At 39.2% G+C, this 24029-nt stretch overlaps 1 protein-coding gene across 20 annotated transcripts in view; it reads left to right on the forward strand.

Annotated features, from left to right (window-relative positions):
* Positions 1-24029, forward strand: part of GRIP1 (glutamate receptor interacting protein 1) — a 326528-nt gene that overhangs the window by 233904 nt on the left and 68595 nt on the right. For all 20 annotated transcript variants that reach the window (XM_065048544.1, XM_065048495.1, XM_065048514.1 and 17 more), the window contains 5 exons: positions 10318-10453; positions 11390-11535; positions 14631-14714; positions 15365-15440; positions 16796-16941. In XM_065048544.1, the coding sequence (XP_064904616.1) occupies positions 10318-10453; positions 11390-11535; positions 14631-14714; positions 15365-15440; positions 16796-16941 (588 nt within the window). The remainder of the gene's footprint in view (positions 1-10317; positions 10454-11389; positions 11536-14630; positions 14715-15364; positions 15441-16795; positions 16942-24029) is intronic.

Here is a 24029-nt window from a genome sequence, read left to right on the forward strand (position 1 = left end):
AGTGACCTGAAGATGGAAAATGTTCCCATTGTCTCACAGGCTAACGCGTGCAATGTTACTAGGCGCTAATGTGATGCCATTTCAGTTTCTGTGCTAATTCTGTGGCATATGCTGGCAATTGAAATGACAAAAGAAATCACATAGGTATATTCTTGCAGTTGTGCATTTTACTGTTTTGCTGCAATGATTTGCTCAGCAAGCTTGACTATCTAATGAGTTAGTTGATGCAAATGAATGCATCTGTCTTCATTCCTCTTTGCTATTAGTTCATTATGCATACATGAAACCTGAGGGACTAAGTACAGAGATTGATTAGAGAGTTATGGAGCACAGGTTAGCAGCTGAGAAATGCCTGAATTATTCCTTTTCTTTTTTTCATTTATTTTTTTCCTGTTGGCAAACTTCTTTTACAGAAATAGTAAATCCTTGTGGATTTTAAAAGTTTATTGACAGCTAAAGGCATCACTGTTCCTGTGATTTGGCAAACTTTAATATAAGCCAGTAGTTTATTTTGTAGTTCTTTAACCCTGCTTTTCCTTTGTCTTTAACTCTATTTTTTTTCTTCATCCTGAATATTGAGTAAGTTAATGGTCCTTTTGTCACAGGTGTGGTTTTTTTTTTTTCTACTATAAACATCTAATAAAAACTTAAGTGCATCCTATTTGTCAGGTGTGGTTGCATATTAAGTTGTCCCCTAAGCCATCCTTTTAACTTCAGTTTTACATGACTGAAGTATAGAAAAACAATGAGTCATTATCAGATCAGTTTTTAAAACATTCATAGCTATGCGTTCTTTTAGCCTATTTTTGGACTACTGTCTTCTAGATGTGGACGTTTCTGGGTTGTAGTTTCCTGCAAAGGTAGAGAGTAGGGAAACCATAAAGGTATCAGTGATCACTAAGCACAAAGGACAAAAAGTGGAACCTGTAGGAAGTATTCACTCTCGTTTCCCATTTTTTCCAATAAGGATTGTCTAATCTTCCCCCCAGAGACTTTGATAATAAACCCTTTTGTCATAGCAGATCTCCCTCATTACTACCAAGTAGAAAGATGGGGTGTATATATCACTCAGCTTTGTGTTCTACAAACAAAGAGGTGTACGACCCCTGAAAATACGAAATATCTGCTCCTTAATCCAAGTACTAGGAAAAGTTCTACTGACTGTTACTATATTATTTTCTGATCCTTACTGCTTCAATTTTGCCATAATACTAGTCATAAAAAGGAAAACTGATATATTGTATTAACTAAAATGTTAAATTGTATAGTAACTGTAGACCATGCCGGGCAACTCAAAGTATGTTTAGTAAAGGTAAATGACAGCTCAAATGGAGAAATGGAAACTAATGGCACTATTGCTAAAATTTACCTGGTAGCTACAGGATGTTGAAACATCGGAAAGAGCTGCAAAACCTAAGCAATTCAGGCAGTTCTTAATCTAAAATGGAAAGAAGATTAAGAGGTGATTTGATCAGAGGTTACAGTTCCGTATCTGCAGGGAGATCCTGAGTGTAATGGTGGTAGTATAATGAGATCTTGGGCTTGAAGCCTTGTCTACTCCAATTCAGATAGAAATTACCTGTGCATGTAGGAGATTTTCCATCACATGATGCTTTCAGAGCCGTGTTGGATATCTTTCTAAAAGCTAATCTGTAGCTGCAGATATCACTATATCATGTTTCTCTGCTTGTGTCACTCAGGAGATCAGGGAGAGAATTGTTCACGGTGATTCCTTGAAATGCACAGACACAATCAGTCCTGTAATCAATCCTGCCCGATCCATTTTTGTAACTGTAGAAAGCAGAGAAACTGGAACTGTCAGGCCTCATTTCTCTGTCACCTCAGTACAAATAAGCACTAATTAGCAAGAGTTCTTCTGGTGCTAATTTCTCAGTAATGGAAATAGAGAGGAAGTTGGAAGTTAAACCATCAAAATGATGGGAAGAAGTTTTATAAATCAAAATACCACGTCAGTGTCAAAGCTCTGTGCTGTTCTGTGCAGCAGGCCTTCCACTAGCAAGGGAGGTGGGTTACCGAAGCCGTCATCCAGTTCAGGCAGAAATCTAGATAAGACTAATGTTGTCCTGGAGCTCTGTCCATTCGTCATTGGTAGTGCCTAACAGACGTTTAGGGAAGCGCAGCTGGTGCACAGGCCATTTCTGAGTTGGACTTGGTTGCTTATAGCACAAAGCAAAATTTTCAAAAGGAGACACTTGTTTTATGTGGGAGACACAAATTTGAGGTAACTATAGATGCTCTATAGAAGCTCTAACTCAAAAGTACCTTCTACCCATTCCCCATCCAAGCAATAAACTGACATTGTGTTGAAGCAAAGAGGTTTGAGGTCAGGAAAGCACCATATTGTCTGTTGAAGTGGTTGTAAAGGTTGAGACTATCAAATTGTTTCATCATTGTACTTATTTTGCTGTACCCTCCAATGTTGTTGCTTTAGAAAGCTCCACCTTGACAGTTCAGTGAGCTCCTTTGGCCTTCACAAATGTTCAGAAATTTAACTACCACCATAGATGATGTGGAAGCAGAAAAATGTTTGAACCTGCTGAAACTGCTTAGAAGTGCCTCAGGGTGGAATGGGTCCTTATCCCAATATAACTAAATTGATTATTCCAAATTCTCAAGCACACAGGTAGCGATCAACAGATAGGGTAGATACTCCCCGAAGAAATCCAAGGCCATCAACTTCACAACTAGCTCAAGGAATAAATGTGCTTTAGCTACCCTACATCACTGAGCGAGTTTGTGATTCATACCACATCGTTATTCCAACCATGTTGCACAGTGGTATGTCAGGGATAAAATATCTTTTCTTTGTAGATGACAGTGAAGAAAAAAGTTTTGTTATTATGTTTCCACTAAATATGCGTCTTCTTCTTAAAGTATTCCTGTTTACTGAAGCTAGATATTTTAATGTTTTATAATTTTATTAATAATTTTTCCTCTAATTGAATTTCTCTGCCAAGATTTGCTCAGGGACTACGAATAGTAATTATGTTATTTTTGACACTCAAACTTGAAATGTATCTTACTTTCTAAATTCATTTTAATTAAAATATGTTGATTGTTCTTCAATATACTTGTAAGAATTCAAGCTCATAATTCGACTCTTTACCTCTAATGGGTATTATAAACCTGCAATGTTGTATGTTTTTAATTTCCTTCTAAGCAGTTGTTCTGAATTGACCTTTATTGAGAAAACATGAAGCATATGAGTGAAAAATGACAGATACCTTAAAAATAAGAACCCCTCTTAAACATTTCTCAGTGGCTGTGATATTGCCCTTCCCCAGCACTGGACTCTCACACACCGTCCAAAACTAGGTAGAATGGAAAAAAAATGTTTTCACACGTATCTTCTTTCTTTTTGCATTAATTTTATTCCTTCGTGAGCCTTGCCACCAGCTGTCTCAAGATGATGTAGAGAGGCCTGATACTTTCAGTCCTTGATGCAGAGTGAAAAACAAACTACAGAAAGGAGAATTCAGAAGTGGTCACTGACAAAAAATCCCAGTAGTCCCAGCTGTTAGAAAAATTAGATGCCATCATCTATATTGAGATAACTCAAGTTACTCTCATTGAATGCACAGTATCTATCAAAGTAACATCACAGGCAATTTCAGGCTGCTTGTATGTGAGTATTGACATGCATTCTTGATTTTCTGGTTTTTTTTGCATAATTGTGCCACCCACTTGTGGGCAAAAGCCAACTGAAAACTAAAATAAAATTGAAAACTATATTTCATTCTGGAATTTCTGCAAGCAGGACCATCCTGAGGACCAAAAAAATCTGTTGTTCCCTTACTAGCACTTGTGTTACTTGGAGAAGCTTCTAGCCATGTGGCCATCCAGCTCCTACCTTAGCTTGCATATCTGCCACCGTTAGACTGGAGAAACCTCTCTGCCTCTTATACCATTGCTTCCATGGGCCGCTTTTCCCCTCTCAGTTAAAGCAGCATCCTCATACAACACCGTCCCTTGTAAGACTGCTATGCAGAAATCACTGCTGTGTGAAGCTGCTTCTCTGTGAAAACTGATTTTATGCCATTCAATGCCGTTTTTGCGTTTTCTGACAAATGTTTTCTACGACTCCTGTCTACGAGGGGTGGATTCAGACCTGAGCGGGACGCTGGCTCTTGCACGTGTGCCATTGCTGGCGTGGCTGTGCTGCCAATGGAACAGCACTGGGACAGTTTGTTAGAACTCCACTGTGGGATTGAAATGTTGCGTCTTCAGAAGGTAATCATGGTTGAACTCTGGTCACCATGAAAAGTGAAACGCAGTTCTCCAAAAGCTGATTGTGAGTTTGTTGCACTCACAAAGAATAGTTGTTTTTGTAGAAAGGGTCTTACGTGTATAGCCCTGCTAAACTTTTCACACCTGAAATGTAATTACTGAAGTTACTGTGTTGTGATTCAATAACTGCATCATATATCACATTTCTTCCAATACACTTCTGCTAAGTTGAAGTTATTAAGGATTAAGAGGCATTTTTTTGTCTGTTACTGGCTTTCAGTTGATGGTTATTTTATTTCAGTTTGGGATATTTATCTTTATTTCTAACCTTTTAGTGTATAAACAGAGTTTCAAATGTAATTCTTATGTTTGATGCTAAATTGAAGACCACTTCTGTTTTATGCCTCAGTTTTGATGTAAAGAAAGTTGGCTGCCACGGTATCCATTTCTGTGCCTTAGAATATGAAAAATGTACCCAAAACCAAATAGCACAAGAACTAAGCTCTTGTTAGGTGAGAAACGAACCAACCCAGATGTGAGCTGTACTGCTGTTTTCAGTGAGTTACGTGATCATGTCCTATGTCTTGTGGCCTGTGGTTCACGATAAAACAACATTATTGGCTTTCCTATGTCATGCCTAGGCCAGGCAACAGTCGGACTTTTTCAAGTTTATAAGCGCTGGTTGAAGGTATTTATTTTTTTAGATGGTGTTTCTGCAATAGCAGAATCATCTTGTAGATGCTTTTATAGCTGGAAAGAGAAAAAAAAGGGTTATCTCATGCTGTGCAAACCATCAGAATAGTTGTTGATGTAAACTGAATCTATTTTAGGCAGGTCTTTGCAAGTGCCTGAACCTTACCCATCTCCCTTGCTTTCACTAGAAAGGGTAAAACATTTCACCTGTGCAACATTATCCAAGTTATTAGAGTCATATCAGTCCAGCCAGCAACCCAAGGCGTTGCTGCATTGGCGTTGTTTTAAATTACAGTCCATTTGGTAACTGCAGCGTGTTGTGTCTTGTGAATGTGCTCTGGTGCACCTCATGCCAGTTTGACTTCTGTTGTGGGTGCTGAACTAGGACTGGGTTTGAGGATTGTCCCTCCACAGGCCAGAGGAGACAGCAGAGAGTATGTTAAGGTCAGCTCCATGTTTCCAGATCCTCTTCACCAATGTGGTTTTGTTTGCTTGTTTTTAATAAAAATTTAAGTGTTTTAGGAGTTAGTGACAGCCAGTCACAAAAAGGCAACAGTGAATGGAACATTGATCATCTCTTGACATCCCTCTTGTCACACCCAGAGAAATACACCTACCCGCAGGACTTGGAACATTGAGTAGATGCAGTCTCCCCAGTATAACAAACTGCTATCTGTTTCTTAAGAATTGACTTTATCTTTATGTGATTTCTTATTAAGCCCTGAGATGCCTACTGGAATGTAAAGCAAAATGTTTCCTCTGCAGAATTTTTGCTGACATACAGGGGAAATCCATATGAGAACAGCACTGATCGTATTATCAACAGATTTACCAATTACTTATTGATTATGTATGTTTTTTGGTAGGAAAAAATAACAGAAAGGGGTTTTTTACTTTAAGGTTAAGTTCTATTTACGCTCTGTCCCAACTGCACCAAACAAGCTTATTCACTAGGTGGAGGATACAAGAACTTAACCTGATTGTGTAGATTTTAGTAATTTTCTTGGATATTAAAATTAGATTTTCACAAAAGGGATGGAAAAAATCCCACTCAATATCTGGAATGAAGGCAAATATTTCTCAGTTTTACTTTAATATGTAAATTAAGGTATAAAATTGCAGGAATATAGGAAATAGATGATAAAACTTTTTATGAAGAGCTCTCTCAGCTTTCAAATGTTTTTCTGTGAAAAAAGTATCTTCTGTAGCTGAGTATTTCATTTTACTTTTGAAGAAGTGAATATATTCCACATTTAGAAATCTCATGAGTCCATTTATTTTCCATGCTTTTTATTCATTAAAGCATATTATTTACATTCATAAAAAGGCAGGAAATTATAAAAACTCTGATCGTGTATAAAATTCTAGCAGCGTTATCGTGATACTACTTTCCTTGTGGAAAAATTAACGTGGTGTTTCTTGAATTTTACTTTCCTGCAAGTTGTTCTGTTTATTCATTTTCTTACAGTAAAGTTTACCCAGTTTTGTGTTTGAGCACCTGCTTATCTTAGAAGTTTTCTTGTCCCATGTTATTATCCTTGTTGGCTGCCAGGTTGCAAGGCAGATCATAGTCTTGTTACACCAACTGATCCTGCTGCAAGTCAGGCACACACCACTACAATATTGCAGCAGTGGCCCTGAGAGGAGCATCCAGACCAGGAATTAAGAAAAAAACAACAGCGTAATGTTTTATTCCGAGTTCAGCTGTTCTATGTGCTCCACCTTACAGAACCAGAGAGCTAAACTTTGGAGCAGAACCCTTCTTTTTCATCTCATGTGCGTGCACAAAGACATGTGTTTGCACTCTCCTTGCCAAGCCCATCTCCAGTATTCACCGTGATCCCTGAGGCTTGTGCTGGAGGTAGGTGGATCCCAGCAAAGCTGTCGAGCAGCTGGTGCAGCATGGACAAACATGCCCAGGATGGTCTATCCCTGCAGCAGCAGGATGCAATGATGGTCCCGGGTGCAGGTCCCACCGCCCAGAGCCCTCCCCAGTCTGAGGGAAGGCAGGACCTGTGGGAGCTGCGTTTCACTGAGTGCAGCTGAGTGGTTAATGGTGGGAGGGGAAGAGGTTCTCAATCTATTTCTCCAAGTGAAGTGTAAAATGGTATTGATTTGGGCTTTTTATAGACTTGAAACCATCTTTTCTCTCTACACAGTTTCATTTTAGGATAATTCATTTGGTTCATATCACAGAGCTGCGCTGCAAGAGTGGTATTCTGCTATTTGGTACTTCATAAACTGCTATGGAGTATGAAGATGTTTCTTAAGCTCGTGTTCTATATTCAGTTTACCACTAAGCAAAAGATTGTAAATTCAGTTCCTGGTTTACTCATAAATTATAAGAAATCTGGAAATAACTTGCTTGCCTTCCCTTCTGATGCTGGCTATGCTAATGTTGTTAGCAATGTGGGAGTTCATGTAGGAAAGAACAGGCCTCAGAGACTTCTCAATAATTAGGAGTTTGCTGGTTGGCCTAACTAATGAATTATGAGTGGTGATACTTGAAGAAGTTTGATTTTTAGCCCACAAAGATAACGTAGCTTTATGTTAGCTAGAGAATAGAGACTGACCTTGCATTAGTTAGGGAAAGTGTGTACAGATGCAGTTGCTTGTTGGATTGGAAATGAAGTAATAGAATCATAGAATAGTTAGGGTTGGAAGGGACATTTAAACTGGGGTTGTTCAGATATTGGGCATTTTCATAATACTCCATTGGGTTTATTCTGTAATAATAATGTCAAAACAGTGCAGATTAGTAAATAGGTGATGTATAGCATTATAAGAACAGTAATCATGTGTGATTTAAGAAGGCAAAGACGTAAAAGAGACTGAGGTATCAAATGGGCCAGATTCAGAGCACTTTCAGTGATAACGGCCTCTTAGAAGCAAAACCAGCTTAAGTAGTTTCATTTCTTCCTGCTATGATTTTTTTTATTTATTTTTTTTTTAAAGCTGCAAAATCTTTAAGAGGGACAGACCTAATAAAACTGTTGCGTACTCCTAGGTCACCTTAGTCAGCAATGAGCATTTCATGCCAGAACTCCTTTTACAGCATTGGTGCCTATCTTCCTCCCACGTACCAAGGAGGAGTATTTAGAGGTCCCTGTTCTGTTGTCAGAGCCACACGGAAACTTGTCAGAGTAGATGGTAAGGAGGAGTGAGCTTAGTCATTAACTTCCATGGCAGTAGTTGCAGGTAACGATATAATCATTAGATAGCTCAAAGCACTGCATGGGTCATCTGTTCTACATGTCACTTCAGGCAGCAGAGTATTTCCCAGCATTGGACTACTAACTCAGAACCCACATAAAAGATCAAAACATGTGGCAATATTATGCTAAGGCAAAAGATTAGGCATGCACAGGGCATTGTTGATATCCTGTATACATGTTCTAGCAAAGTATTTGTCAGGAAAGAAATCTTAGATGGTTCTGAGAACCCGGTTGTACTCATGAGAAGTACAAGGGAAGGATTCAGTTTGGGAGGTGGGAGAGAGGGCGGAATTTTCCTTTCGACTCCAGATCTCAGAATTGTGTAAACCCTGAATAAACAAGTGTAACACATCAGCCAAGAACCTGAGGTTGCATCATGGGTGCAGAAGTACAGCATTTTTGGTTGCAGCAAGTACCATGACTAACTCTTGTAATCATTATGAGTAACTGCAGGTTTTTGTAAAACTGAAAGCAGCATTTTGTTCTCCTGCAGCTATGCAACATGTCTTCATGCAGGTAATCACATCTGTTCTTTCTGAACTGTCAAAAAGGCCAGATGCGAGCAAACTTGTACAAGCTCAGTAGCTTCCAAATGATGCCAAATGATGGTTTGATGTCAACCAGGTTGGAGAATGCATCAGGTAGCTGTGCTACTGTCTGCTTCTGACTGCACAGAGGCACATTTTGAAAAGTCCCACAGTCTCTTGTAATCTTATATTTTTACAAATACACCTTCCACTTCTTAAATACTCATTTCAACAACCCATGCTGCTGAGTGAATATACTGCAGAATTTTGTCGTACTAGGAGCTTTGTAAGCATAGGAGAATTCTTGCCCAAGCACTTAAGTCATGCTCTATAACAGCAAAAGTGTGAATAATTGAAGTGAGGTCATCGTCAGCCAGAATGGAAAGAAGAGCCTGTCAGCCACCTAGAAAGGAGGAGGAACATTGCATAGGATGATGCTATGTCTGCAAAAGATTCAGCAGTTAACCCTATTAGAAGTGCTGCCAAGGTTTAGAGGATACTCCACCAGGGCTAGAGACAACCATTACCTCTGTGCTGCTCAGGTTTGGCAATTCTCATTCAGGGCAGTTGTTCTTCATCCTGAGGTCAAAATGTATCAGGTCATCTTCTCAGTCATATGGAAATGACCAGAGAGATGGATGATCCTTCCAGGATGTCATCATTTTCTGGGTGGATCTTACAAGACTTTGTGTGTTTTTCCAGAATACATCAACGGCTGCTGGTTTTAATAGGTCTTCTCGGACTGGAAACACTGGACATGATGTATGGTTGCCTCGTGGCTTTCCAAACAGCTGCAGCCGTGCTGGAACTGTACATATGTCCATTGCTTTGTCCAGCTATGTGCAATAAGGACATCTCTTTTTGAGAGCTCAGGGCTTCCTGTTACAGGTGACCTCCATTTGTTGAGGTCTGTGAGATTAGCTTGGCATTTTCCAATAATGCTAAATGGGCAAACTCCAGGAGAGGGTGTCCCAGCCCAGGCAACATGGGAGGGAAATTTTATACACAACTATAACTATGAAAGCCCTTCACTTCCTTTATACCTGTCCTGCAGAGCTTTCACAGAGTTACAGTGGAGATCTATTTGTGTAAGAATAAGGAATAAAGGTGTTAAGACCTGATACATTCAATCCCCATCTGGATACTTGTTGTGTTCAATTGTTTTGATTAAATCTGACACCTACTAGTGGCCTCAAAGTGAGTTTGGATTTAAATTTTCTAGTACCATCAAATCATTGTGTCTTTTACCTTTCCATTTAGTTAATCGGTTGAAGTACTTTCTAAAATGTAGGGTTCAGAGGGAGAAAGCAGAAAATGTGAAAATACTCGTTTCTAAAAATGTGAAACAACTACCCTTAGTTGTAAGTGTTGCCAGACTTTGTATTTATTTGGTCTGTATAGTATACTAGCACGTTGGTGTTGTTTTTAATAGCCTTTTACAGAACATATGTCTCAGGTTTATCTATATGCAGAGCCTTGCGGCCAGAACTTGTGAATTGTAACATAAAGAATCTCCAGATGTACACGTTATTAACATACACAATGATTTTCTTGGGAAGTAGATGACATTTTAGAAAGGCAACATCTGTGTTATCGCTTAAATTTTAATAATGCAAATAATTTTCTTTCAACAGAGGAATTCAAGGGTTCAACAATAGTTGAACTAATGAAAAAAGAAGGCACCACCCTAGGGCTTACAGTATCGGGTGGAATCGACAAGGATGGGAAACCAAGAGTATCTAACCTTCGTCAAGGAGGAATCGCTGCTAGGTAACCACATCTCAAGCTACAAAATGTGTTATAAGATGTGATTGCTTCAGGAATACGTATGGCATCAGAAAGGTCACTAACAAATACGTGACTAGATGGATCTATAATGGCAGCCCATCAGACCAGAGAGCTCAGAGAGAAACAGCAACAGCTGGTTTCCCGCTTCCCTCAAGGCTACTTTGACAAAAACTAGAAATACCAATGAGATATTTGAAAGTCATCCTATGACTAATTAAGTTTCTTCTAAATCGTATCAATTTTATTTCTCTTTTTTTTGTGTCCCTGAACAAAACCTTGAGAGAAACAGCATAAAATACTGAGGGGAAAAAGTAAAATTTAAAACATAACCATAATACTACCATAATTTAATTCAAAAAACATCCCTGTTCCTCAACTGGTTTTAAGATCAAAAAGAAATCTGAAGTCATAGCTACCTTGCTTACTACTACAGTGGAAACCAAAAAACTGTTATTCATGAGTGAAACGGGTCAAAAGATAAAAGTTAAGCTAAATCGTTCAAAGTAACTGAGCAGAACATACACTTTTGGGCTATGGCCTATCCCCTGTAGCTGTGGTGTCAGCTGTGAAGGCAATTGTTTTCAAAAAAAATCAGTTTGGGATGCTTCCCAAAAAGAGAGAAAGAGACACGAAGAAGATGTTTGCCCAGATCCTGTGCCCAGACCAGTCAAATCATCCAACTCCTTTATTGTACAGCTCTTTTTGTATCAGAAATTAATAATGTAACAATGTTATTTTTAATAAATTAGACTAGATTAAGATCTTAAAATGCCACTTTCTATTTCAAAGATCAACTTGTTTTAATCTAGAGGAATGGAAAAACATTTCTTACCAGCACTATACAGTAATTTGAAGGATTTAGTTAGTCTGGGCCAGCAGATCTGTCTTTACAAAAGGAATATGTATTTTTTTTCCTAGGAGTGACCAGCTGGATGTAGGTGACTACATAAAATCTGTGAACGGAATCAACCTGACCAAATTTCGCCATGATGAGATCATCAGCCTGCTCAAGAACGTTGGCGAGAGGGTTGTTTTAGAAGTGGAGTATGAGCTGCCTCCAGTCTGTAAGTAATAGAGCAACCAGAAACCCATGCAGAATAGCAAATGTGTTGTCAGCAGTGAGGTGGGTAAGCTTGGTGATCCGCATTTTGGGTAGTGGTTGGGTTTTGTTTTGTTTTGTTTTTTTCCTCTGGCTTATCATAGAATGTGGCAGCAGTATGAAAGAACTGGCAGTACAGGGAGATGCTCTCAGAGATGCTCAGGTGTTTTAAGAGTATAAATCCAGCCAAGAGCAGAGCAGAGTTGTCAACCTCCTCTATTTTTTCATTTGTCTGTTTACAGTTTTGAATACTGGGAGTTAGTTACATAGATTCCAGGGCAAGAAAATCCTTCATGTTATAGTAGGACCTTCTGAGATAAGACCAATGAATATCTACAAGTTCTGCCACTGCCTTTCCTTTCCTTCCCTTCCTGCTCTCCCAGATAAACTATTTACTTTAAGACTTTTCCATCTTTTCTTACATCACTTTTAGGCAACATCTCCTTTTTAGAGCAGATGACACAGTGGGGTGGGCTGTGGGTTTACAGAAACCTGCAAGAATTGTGTGACTGAAACAAGGGCTTCTCACTGTCTTCAAAATACAAATTTATGTTGACACTGAAGTCACAGAGTGCTACTGAACGTTTTCCTCACCTCTCCTTTCGTCTTTCTTTTTGCGCTTATGCCTGTGACTGTGTGTCTGTAGGAAAAAATCTGTGGGAATTGAGGCTCTCATATGTGAAGTGAAAGCCAGAGTAATGGTGAGGTGGAAACCTGGGACCTAAAGTGAAGGAGTGAGCAGCAAGTGGCTGCCTGGCACCAAGGGACCTGCACCAGCCACACCTTTCAAAGAGTGTGTGCTCCTTCATACTGCTTACTGGAGGGGAGAAGATATGGTTTGCTGGTGTTTGGACAGAAAAACGTGCAGAGCCAGCTAGAAAGCTCTTGATTCCTTAAATAAAGACTTTCATTGCAATAGAAGCCAAAAAATTCATCACTCTCTTAGGTGCTCAGAAGAGGACGAACTCCCCACTGCTTTCTGGCAACTGGGGAGTTAGTCTAATCGCATATTCGGTTGCTTTTGTGACCTCGTCACAACCACCTCAATATGTTTTGAATGTTCTCTGTTGATTAGCGTTCACTTGTGGTAAGAGAACTTCATGTTCACAAATGCAGTATTTCAGTTAATGAAGTCAGTGAGTTCAGAGTTATTTTGCTGGAGATGTAGCTGTTTCATGAGCATTAGTTGTTTTGCACTTATTCAAATTATTCAAATTATTATTTGTTTGGCACTTAATTTGCACTTCTGTTTCACCCACTTTCGGAATATGTGCCACTCTTGTTCACATGTCAAATTATAGTAGCAATCATATTTTTTTCTTTTAGTCCTTGGCATTCCTGACCCCTTCATAGAAGCATAGCTAATAAAACTGGAGATAATTAGCAGTCTCGTTGTTCCAATTAACTTCTAGTGAACAAGCTGGACACAGTGCCTTCACTATACACATAAGTTTTCCAGTAGGTCCTGTGGTGAAGTCCTGGCACCTCCTTCCCTGCCCCCATAATGAAATGCGACTGTTGTTCTCACAGTTGCCCCCTCAGAGAGACCCCTATAATGGTTTCGGAGTAGGGAAATGTCAGTACTTTAATAATGATGGATTAAATCTGGCTGAGCACTAGTAATCCCACTCTCCCTTGTGCTTCCTTCCCTGCCTGGCAGTGCTCGCAGCAGGAGCATCCAGCTGCTGCTTTCAGCATGAGCCACCTCAACGTTTCAAATGGGAGTTTTGGTAGGAATGAAGGCAAGAGTTGTCTTCTCTTTCCCAAAACTCAGTCCTTCTCAGGCAGTAAAACATTTCTAGCTGAAAAGGAACCAACCACGTGGACTTCAGTAACATAGTCCTGACGTTCAAGCTGTAGCAGGAATTATTGCCATGTAAACTAATGCTTTGGAGGGCAATCTTTCACCTGTTTTCCTAAGGAAATTACATTTATGTGATTTCACTGGGTTGTTTTGGTTCCCTGCAGTAACTTTTTTAACAGGGAATTGAAAAAACAAACAAAACCAGTACATTACAGCATGTTTCATGGAGGGTTTTTTCCCCCTGTTTCGGTTTGGTTTGGTGTGGTGGGTTTTTGTTGTGGGGTTTCTTTGGTGGTTTTTGTTGGTTTGGTTTGGTTTTGGTTTGGTTTGTTTGGTTTGGTTTTGGTTTGTTTGGGTTTTTTGGGGGTGTTTTGTTTTTTAATCTTTAGGTGTGTTGTGCTGTTTTCAGTATCTTACTGGAAGCTGGGAAGTGTGTGCACTCATAATTTTGCCCAGTGTCCTTTTCCCATTGGAAAAGGAAGCTCTTACACCCTGCTGAAGTTTTGTCCTGCCAATGCTAAGAGTAAACTGGTTGTTGGTCTCCTAACAACAGTAGTTTCAAATTCTGTAAAGTGGATTATCACACCCAGATGCATTGGTTTGTGCATTGGGTTTCTCATTTCCGAACCCAGCTGTGCACTACTCCTCTAGGGCTTACAGAGAAAATACTGACTTGACTAGGAATCAAAGACTTTTTTACCTGCCAGTGATGAGGAGCCATGTTACGTTTTGAAAAAGGAAAAAAAATATTGTTATACAAAATACTTTTTTCATCTTAATCTAGCAATCTGAGATCAGAGATACACCCTATAAATCTTGACTGTCTTGACTTTAAGCAACACAAATAGGTTGTTTTGTGGCTGAACAACCAACTCCATAGGTAGCTTTAAGAATTTGATGTGTCATTTTTGTGTCTTACAGTGTATTTCTATCTTTTCCAGCTCTCTTCTATAGCTGTAAGAAAAGCAAAATTATACCACAATTTAACAGTAGGGCTCAAATTCCTCTTCTGTTAGATGCATCTAAGACTCTTTTTCCAAACCATCGGCAATCTGCAAAAGATCTGGCCCAAAATTTTCTCAAAAAGAGGATGAGTCTTATTTAATTACAGGTCTTTAATCTTAGTGTTCTGTAATGGAGTCTTTCCAGTTGTATGACCAGAAACATAATAGCTATCCTGAATTGGAAAATATGCAAATCTGTGTGTATAATTAGAGAAATAATAGTAATTAAGTTTTGGAATTCTTTTCTTTTAGCTGTGCAAGGATCAGGTCTCATCTTTAGAACTGTGGAAGTTACTTTACATAAAGAGGGGAACACTTTTGGATTTGTAATAAGAGGTGAGTAATCCTTAAATGTGAACCAGCTATGCCAAGAACATGACAAACTTCATTTCACATAAGACCAGATTCTGTTACCACTGAAATCAGCAAGAAGATTGTAGGTCTTAAAAAAGATTCACGTACAGTATTTGTGTAAGTATGAAATCTGATTAAACATGCTGATCATCTGAATTGTACAACAAAAGTATTATCACTGACTTAGAGAACAGAAGAAAACATGCAGCGGTTAACTAATATACCCCAATAATGAATTATTAATTTCTTCAGGGAAAACTGTTGTGTTTTGGGGTTTTTTATTTAATGTACAAATTCCTTTGTGGCCACTCGTTATTCTGAGCAAATCTGAAGTATGTTGGTTTTTTTTCCACATTGAGATGAGATTTGCAGAGTAGAGGTTCTAAGAAAATAATATACATTTATTAAGAATCACTCTGTAGAAATATAATAAATGTAGAAGTCTCATCTATACCATGCTGTAGGTTGATTTTATTTAAAGTAAAATTTAGTGGATGTTCACATTAATGGCCTGGTAAGTTTTTGATCTTTTTAGTCCATCTGTAAGTGTGCACAATGCAAGATTTAGACTTCCATCGTGGAAATGAAAGAATAAAATGAAGTTGTGTTTTCTCTCACTTTTCCTTTTCTAGGTGGAGCACATGATGACAGAAATAAATCTCGTCCTGTTGTAATAACATGTGTTAGACCTGGAGGGCCTGCTGACAGGTACAATTCATCGTTCTCTGGAGTGCATGTGAAAGAGAAATGGTGAAAGGTGAATTATTTAGGATAGAAGTTAGGATTTGGCGTGAAGTAGATATATTCAAACCTGTTCCTTTGAAATTCATGGTTTATGCATTTAATTGTAATAATAATAATAACAATAATAGGCAACCACAGAGGATGAGCATATCATGTGGTATGTGAACTTTAATTTAGTAAGCTGCCTGTTTCAAGACCTTGCCATTAAACACTTCCAAAAATCAACTTAAAATAATTAGAATATATTAGAGCACATTTCTTTGCAGCCTTCAGGCAACTAGTGTAGTTCTTAATTATGCTTTTTGTACTCTAACACCACAATCTTTTTCTCTTGCACTTCAGAAAAATACTGTCATGTGTTTGGGTGTTGTTGTATTCTTATTTTAAGATGTTTGTACATAACTGGTGTGTGTTCACAAGTAGCTTCACCTCGACAGCTTCTGAGTACAGATTTATGTTTTAGCCCAATGAACATATTTGCATGAAATACTATTTGGATCTATATAAAGAAAGAATATTAACTTCATTTATATTTATTAATTATATTTTCAAAAATGGCATTTGTGTCCTTAAACCATTCAAGAAACTTAAGGGGCAATTTATTTAAAGCAGGCTGATTTTCTGTAGCTTATATTGTTGTTTTTGACCTTGGAAACATGAATTCAAAAGCTAACGTTTCAAGAGAGCTTTTGTTTTTTGTCTCACCCTTTTTTCCCACCCTCATCCTCCTTGCTGCCTTGTTTTTCTCCTCAGTTCTTGAGCTGACAACATTAGTATTTCATTTTCTATTATAACTCTTGAGTGCGTTATGAGATACGCCTGGGAGGCAGTGTACATTTATAGCCAAATTATTTTTAGGTACAAAGAAAAATGCAATTACCTGAGTAAAGTATATTTTTGAAGAAAATCTTTAAATGGACATTTATATTTTGCAATCTGTCTCTTCACCCATGTGTTTGCACCTTTTAAGAAAATATCGTGGGAGGAGGTGTTTATGTATGTATGAAAGAGAAGTTGTGTGGACAAGGCAGAAAGAGAGCATATGTTGAAGCAGAAGCTATGTTTAGTTGCAATTTAACATGACTTGATTATTTAGCTATGTGTTAAGCTGTTTTCCAGTCACTGAATTTCCAATTAAAGCTGTTTCCTTTCCTCTGTGCCCTCTGAACATTCTCACTGTCAAAGTAAACATTAAGTGTTAAGGCAAGAAGGATAGGTGTCAGAGAGGGTGTGAGAGAATTGCTTTGCATAAAAATGGCATTATCTCCAAATCAGTTTATCTTACATTAACAGAGATCATTCCTTTAATGTCCTTTCAGAGAGGGCACAATCAAACCCGGGGACAGGCTGCTGAGTGTTGATGGGATCCGGCTGCTGGGAACGACACATGCTGAAGCCATGGGCATTCTCAAACAATGCGGACAAGAGGCGACTCTGCTGGTGGAATACGATGTCTCGGTGATGGGTAGGTTGAGAAGCGGGGGCTTCAGTTCTGGGAACCGCCTGTGATGTTTTGCTGCCTGTTCTTGATGAGCTATTTCAGAAGTGATCGTGACCTGTTACGCTCCTACTAGCACCGCTATTCCCTTCCGCACCGTGTCATTAATCTTGGGTTCATAAGGAGGTGAGCGGTATTTTACTGTAATTTAGCATTCTGACATTTCATGGTTTGTAGAGTGAAACCATAGTGTGGATTCTAGCAAAGTAACTTTTCCAGTGACTAGCTTCTAGTAAAGGTTAATGAAGTGTAAGCATTTCTCTGTCACTTGAAAGAGGGGTTTTACTTGCTCTTACAGGAATTCTTTTGCCTTTTGCCAGTACTGCTAGGTGGCCAAGACATTATTAAAAAGTCACAAAACTGCCACATAGAAAACAATGGGAAAGAGAAAATTTGTTAAGAAATGCAGAGGTGGCAAATTATGGTTTGAAAAATGAGCTTACGCTTTATACAAACTTCGATTGATCTCACTGAAGGGAGGTTTTTTGGGAAGTCAAGGAGAGCAGCTAATTTTTCGTAACAGATTTGGAATTGAGTTATTTCCATTTGTTTTGGAAGGTGTCATCTCCCCTCCATTTTTTGCAAGATACAGAAAATTCATGGCAGCAAGAAATAGCAATACTCACCAGTCAGACTGAAATATTTCTTTTCTGTTTGGGGATCTTTCTGTTCTTTTCCTCCTTAGTTCTACAGTCAGATTTCTAGCCTGGCAGTACAGCAGCCCCATAGGAATTTGTGAAATAGCACTGTCAAACTTCAAAGCCTTGGGAAAGATTAATACTTAGAAGAATAATGTTAGATATTTGTTTGTTCTGGAACAGCCCTCGTAGTTCTTCTCTGAGATACAGATTTTTCTTTTTTTTTTTTTTTATTATAATATATATCTTTATTTACTTAACTGTCAAGAATGGAGTAGCAGGTTTGCATGGCATCTGGCAGGCCTGCTGGACATTCATGCAAGGTTCACATCCAGAAAGGTGGGTGGAGACAGCTCAGCATCTGGGCAGGAACCTCCCATGTAGAAAATGGAAATGCAGGTGATCTTGTCACCTGAAAAGGGCTACGAGGCTACAATTTAGTTGTTCTAATTTCTTTCTTTTCTTTTCTTTTTTTTTTTTTTTTGGAAGATGATGGATGACCAAACTCTATCTATCATCACAGCCAAACCCAGATTCTTTATGCTTCACTTTGTCTAAGAGAAAGATCTCATTGAAAAAAAGAACCCCTGGTTTTAGACAGACAAAGTTCCAAGTGAAGCTTTCATTTCAGACAAAACTCCCATCCCCATTCTTCTGTGTAGCCCAGGGAGGGAATTGGCTGCAGTTTCACTGAGAATCTCTCAGAAATCTTTGCAGGCCTGCGTGAGGACAAAACCACATGATTAGAAGCCTTGTTGTGCTCTAAATTGCAAGTGGTTCAAGGCAGGAACATTCTTTTCAGTGTTATCTGGATAGAGCTCATTGCAGGAGGATACAGATCATAGCTGGGAACTGCGGGGTCGTAACTGCACAGGCAGTACCTGCCTGTCTCCTCATGTCATTCTCTCTCAGAATAAACTCTGCTATCTCCCTTTTTTTCTCAGTAACAAATCCGGATGTATTGTTCCTGCCTTCCTGGCAATGAATGTGTTATCCTGGGGAAGCTTAAGGAGGTAGAAGAACCTCAGACTTGTGTAGTCAGAAGGAAGGAAGGAAAAAGGAATTAACCAGTGGGAAAAGTATGAAATGGTGGTCCTGCAGTGTCTGCGAGAAAAAAATAAGGAGGGATCCAGTAGGCTTTCTTTCTAATACATTGTGATTTTGTGAGATCTTATCTAACCCTCAGTAGGTTTTATTTTTTTTCCAGTTTTCACACCCTGCATAGTTGTCTGGCTGTGGTGTGAAAAATTTTTGTTGGGAAGATTCCTTTGCATTTTGCAGTTATATTACAATCATGGCACAAAGGCTGAAAATCACTCATCCTAGAATCATTCAATAGCATCATGGAATCATCCTAATCCATTGATTCCTGTCCCAGGAAAACAATGCTGATTTTTGTCTTCACTTCTGCTCAGGAGCGGTGGAGTCAAAGTTGGTAGTAACATGGAAGGGAGGATATGAGCCATGAAGAGAAATTTAAGAATTATAGAAATGTTACTCTGTTCCCCGACTTCTGTGTTACCCACAAGACAAGCTATTTGTAATGCCACCTCAGGGTTGATGTGAATATGAAAACAGGCTAAAACCAGAGGCAGAGCATTGGGTAAGTTTGCTTATCAATAACTGATGCTTGACACTAGTTTAGTAGTTTAGCCACCTGAGAGGGGGCAACATACCTCCTGAGAGGGAGCAACATACCAAAAGTTATTTAGAAGTCTGGTGCATTCTATAGGGTCCTCTCCCGGTATAAACTTTCAGTAGAATACTCCTAGAGATACAATTGTACCAGTATGTACTTTAATATCTTCTCTTCTGTTAGCAGATGATTATATCCTGTAAAGTGGCGTTCCATGTGGCCAGAACTGGAAAGAGCCATAAAATATATTCTGATAGCATGAAATTGGAACTTAATTTTAAAAGGTTACACTGGATGAAGAAAATAATCCTGAACTATTTTTCAGTTACAGTCTGTAGTGTGTAACTGACTTTTGGTACTCGTGCAAGCATAAGCTGTTTCAAAGGTGCTATATTTCTTAAACTTTAGTTCCTTCACCTGAAATGTTCACGAGGTCATTTGAGAAGCTTGTACATTTTATTGGTTCTGGAACCTACACAAACTGAAGTAAAAAACAGCACCAGGGGGTTCTGTGCAGGGTGATCAAGTGCGTATGTGACGCAGGAGATGCGGCTAGTCCCACTGACCTCTCTGGGGTTACACTTGTGCTTTTGCATAAATATATGTCCTGAAGTATCCTGCTTAGCTGGGTCCTGGGAAATAAACTTGTCAATTCAGCTTCTTGAAAGAGATGTTGTTAGCTTGTTGGGTCTTTTGTTTGTTTGGTTTTTTCCTGCTGAAAATGTTTCCAGGTTGGTGTGTGGAGTGTACTGCTGTATAGTTTCAAAGAGAATTTGAAATAGTAGCAGTTTGGAAATACTAAGATAATCCCTGAAGAAAATAGAAAAACATAATTTCTGAGAAAATATTTTATAATCTGGTAAAAGTTGCATCTGAGATTGTAGAGGTAACGGTCTTCCAAATGTTGTTCTATTTCCAAAACACCTCCTCTATCATGAAGCAATGTGTTTGCTTATGCTACTTGTTGATTTTAATTGCATTTTTTTGATTTTGTGAGGCTTTAATAATGGTGCACTTCATTGTTTGCAGAGGAGATGCATATGGTGACTTGCCCTACACACCACTGTGTGGAAGTAACATAAACATTGTGGGCTTTATCACTGGTCTTTCTAATCCTTACACCCGAAGTATTCAACCTTTATGATCATGTGGATCACGTATTTTCATCCCGGGGTGGGAGAGGTCTGAGTATTGCAGCTCCATGTGTGCTATATGACTAAACCCGTGTCCCTCATGATGTGCAAGGGAAGGAGCCGAGGTGGGGTGGTACCTGGCAGTGACTTGCTGACACCACCAAGATAAAGTTGCAGCCTGAATCTTTTCCTGTGGCAACCAAACAGCAAGTATCAATTCCAAGCTATAAACTTAGATTGGGAAGGCTAAAGTTCTCACTGTTTGTCAGAGGTTATGGGCTGGGCGAAGTGCTCTAACAAGCTGCTCACAGCTTAAACCCCATAGGTCAGGCATGCACAGGGTGAGAATGAGAATTAGAATGCAACACTAATAACAAACTGCAAGCAGAGATTTACGCTGCCTCTGTCTAAAACAAGAAATAAAAGTTTATCACTACCTTTATTTGGAAGCAGAGTAGATGCACTTTCCCTTCAGGTTTTCCAAAATCTGCCATGATGCTACTGGAATCTCAGTAATTTGGGTTGCACCTGCTTGGGCAGTCTTCCATATTTACTCTGAAGGGGAGCATACTGAACAGTTCAAAGGTAACGACTGCTTCGAGTTTAAATTCTGGCCCATAATATTTTTATGTAACGCTAGCTCATAAATTGCTGCTGTTGGGCTTTTGAGCAATCTTTTTATATCTTGGATGTTGTTGCTGGTGTAACCTTTGAATCAAGGATACTGTCATTAAATAAAACTATCAGCTATTGCCAGGACTTTGGCACAAAAGTAAGCTTTTGTTGGCTATTTGCACCTGAGAGACACAACATACTTCTCTCTCATCCCTTCACTGGAAGTTTCTTTGCTCAAATCACTCTGTGGTCTTCAGGACTGAAGGAACATATTGCACATTCAAATTCCATATGTTTCTCTGGCTTCTTTAACAGTTCTGGCACTTATTTGAGCCAGAATACATTTGCTGGAATGTGGCACCCTGTAATTTTTCTCCGCAAAATAGATATGGCTTGCTTGTTTTTTAGTCCCAAACTACCAGAGTCACCCTGACATAGAACCAGTCAACTTTAGCTAGATCAACACCCTTGGTTTTCTGAATTCGACATTTACCATGGATACAGCTTTCTAGAAAGGGAATTATTCATGCAATCATTTGCTAGTAAATCTGACAGCAGTTTAACAAGCACTGTCCAAGCCTTTTGCCTCTTTAAGCTCACCATTAAAAAGAAAAAAAGGCAGTAACAATTTTACAATAGTGAGTGCATGTAAAGAGATCTGCCTCACCCTTCGGTAATTCCGCCTGACAGAAAGAACACTGGGGAGAGAAAGCTTGCATAGTTTAAACGTCAGGTGGAGTAATCTGTGATCCAGTGTAGACTCAGATATTTGTGCAAGACAAGAAATATAGGAGAGAAAAGAACTTATAGGCTGCCCTTAAGTTTCATAAAGCAGTATCACTCAAGCATATCCAGAGCTGTGGAGACCTTTAAGAGCTATTGAGTTTTACAAGACCAAGGAACAGGAGCTCCAGAGACTCCAAGGACAGACTCAAGATCCTCATAAACCTTATAAATGTCGCAAGACCTTCAAAGCTGAATCGAAGTCAGGAAACCTGTAGGATTCCACACTGCCTTTTTCTTGCTCTTTCTCTATAAACTTAAAATTAACATTTCCTTTGTCTCTTACAAGTCTTTGACAGACCAGATGGGTAGTCTACTCTAGCATTTGTCTGCAACTGCAGGTCTCCTGGCTGTCACAGAGCAACAGACTTAGATCCCTTGAAATTCTAAATGTGAACTAGCTACTTAAACCTTTAAAGAACGCTACGTCTCTTATGTTGCTTCAGAGGCAGATTGAATGAAAATTCATGTGCAAAGCAAAGGTCACAATAGCTGTTTTAGTTGAAGTATTACTCTACTTCAAGTACTGCTACACAAACACATACACAAATTATGCTAGAAGACAGTGTTGAAAGTCAAAAAGTTGAGTATGCCAGTTGGGAAATGTCAGGATTGCGATTGTCTGCTCAGCCTCTGTCCAGCTAGGTGTGCATGTGAGACAGTCACAAGACCCACAAGAGAGATAATAACCTTTTCATGCGGCTCTTCGTTTTGAATTTTCTTTCTGCCTTTGGTATGTGACCACAGGCTTACCAAAGGCACTGCCCAGATCCTTGTCTGAATGCAAAGTTATTAACTTCCTGGTGTTTTTTTTTTTCCTGAGGGCCTAATCCTGCCACAGTTGGAGTGCTTCAGGCAATATGCAGATCTCAAGGAGAGAACCTCAGTCTCCCAAGGTCATTCCGAATGTACTGACTCTCTCTTAGGCAGGAGATGACACAAACATATCTCTCTCTAACTGTTCAAGAAGTATCCACTCCCAGATGTGTCACTGGGTAAAATACGTGTAACTTTTTCTCTCCTGGAGGCCAGTGCACAATTCATGTCCGTGTTGTACAAACTGCCAGATATTTACATGTACATGCAATAGCACGTTAGTCTCTCATCTCACTGTGCAAGTTCCTTGTCTATAAAAAACACTATTTGTGCTTTCTGCTGTCTGTGCCCAGTGCCTGCATCAGGACATTTGGACAAACTGACAGTCAAGTGTGGTTGCGTACAATAAATAAGTTCTCTGTCTCTTGTGCTAGCTTGTTAGGATTTCATTTAACAAAACACAGATGTGTTGGGATGCGACTTATCCTTGGCACCAAAAGATGCTTTTTCCTTCAAAGAAGCCTGAGTCTTGTGATGTTTTCTGCTGTCAGGTTTTCTGGCTTTCTGGACTGCTTTTTTACAATGGCAAGGGGGGGTTTATTCCTTTTAACCTTTCATCTCTCATGCTGCTATTAAATATGACATGCTGACTTCACTGAATCTCATCATGAGCCTATAAGGGGACTGATACCTACCAGCCAGGCATCAGTTCATGCTTGCTTGTTTGCTTTAATCCACTCTATTTACCTGGCTTAAAAGGAAGACAATACCTGTTTAACACCTCTTGAGATAAAGGGGTAGCATGGAGACCTAAAGTAAATAGGCATTATGGTTAAAAATAAAATCTGTAATTTTGGGCTGACAAATTTAAAACCCAGTTCTTGATCCATCAGTACTTTGTGTAACCAACAGGTACTGCTGCTGATTACTGACAGTGGAACAAGAAGATGCTTGCAAATAGTGACCAATGCAGTTTAAGTGTCCTTTTCAGCCTTTACAGAAATATTATCTGGTATTTCAAAGCAGCACTTGGGTGTCTCCTCCATGTTACGTGACCTTCTCTTTTTTGCAGTTCCCTCTTCACACCTCACATGCCTGTCACATTCACTGCCAGCTCCCTCAAAACTTAGAGTGCTTTGTCTTATGATCAGGACACCTGTTTCACTATGAGGACTGCTGAGTAGTGAAAGAGGTGTGGAATGGGGCCTTGTAAGAAAATAGTATTTCCTTATGTAATGAATGGTATCACTGTGTCGCATAAGCAACTGTCAGTTTGTCATTTCCCAATATTTGTGTGAGATTACATCCTTAACAGCGTTGATGCATTTTTATGTACCATTACCTAGGTTTCACTGTGGGAAGAACTTTATATTTGACATTAAGTCTGTACCCAAATAGTTCCTGAAAAGAGTGAGAACCATTAAGCCCACCAGT

The sequence above is a fragment of the Columba livia genome, chromosome 1, assembly GCF_036013475.1.
Source record: "Columba livia isolate bColLiv1 breed racing homer chromosome 1, bColLiv1.pat.W.v2, whole genome shotgun sequence".
Taxonomy (NCBI): Eukaryota; Metazoa; Chordata; class Aves; order Columbiformes; family Columbidae; genus Columba; species Columba livia.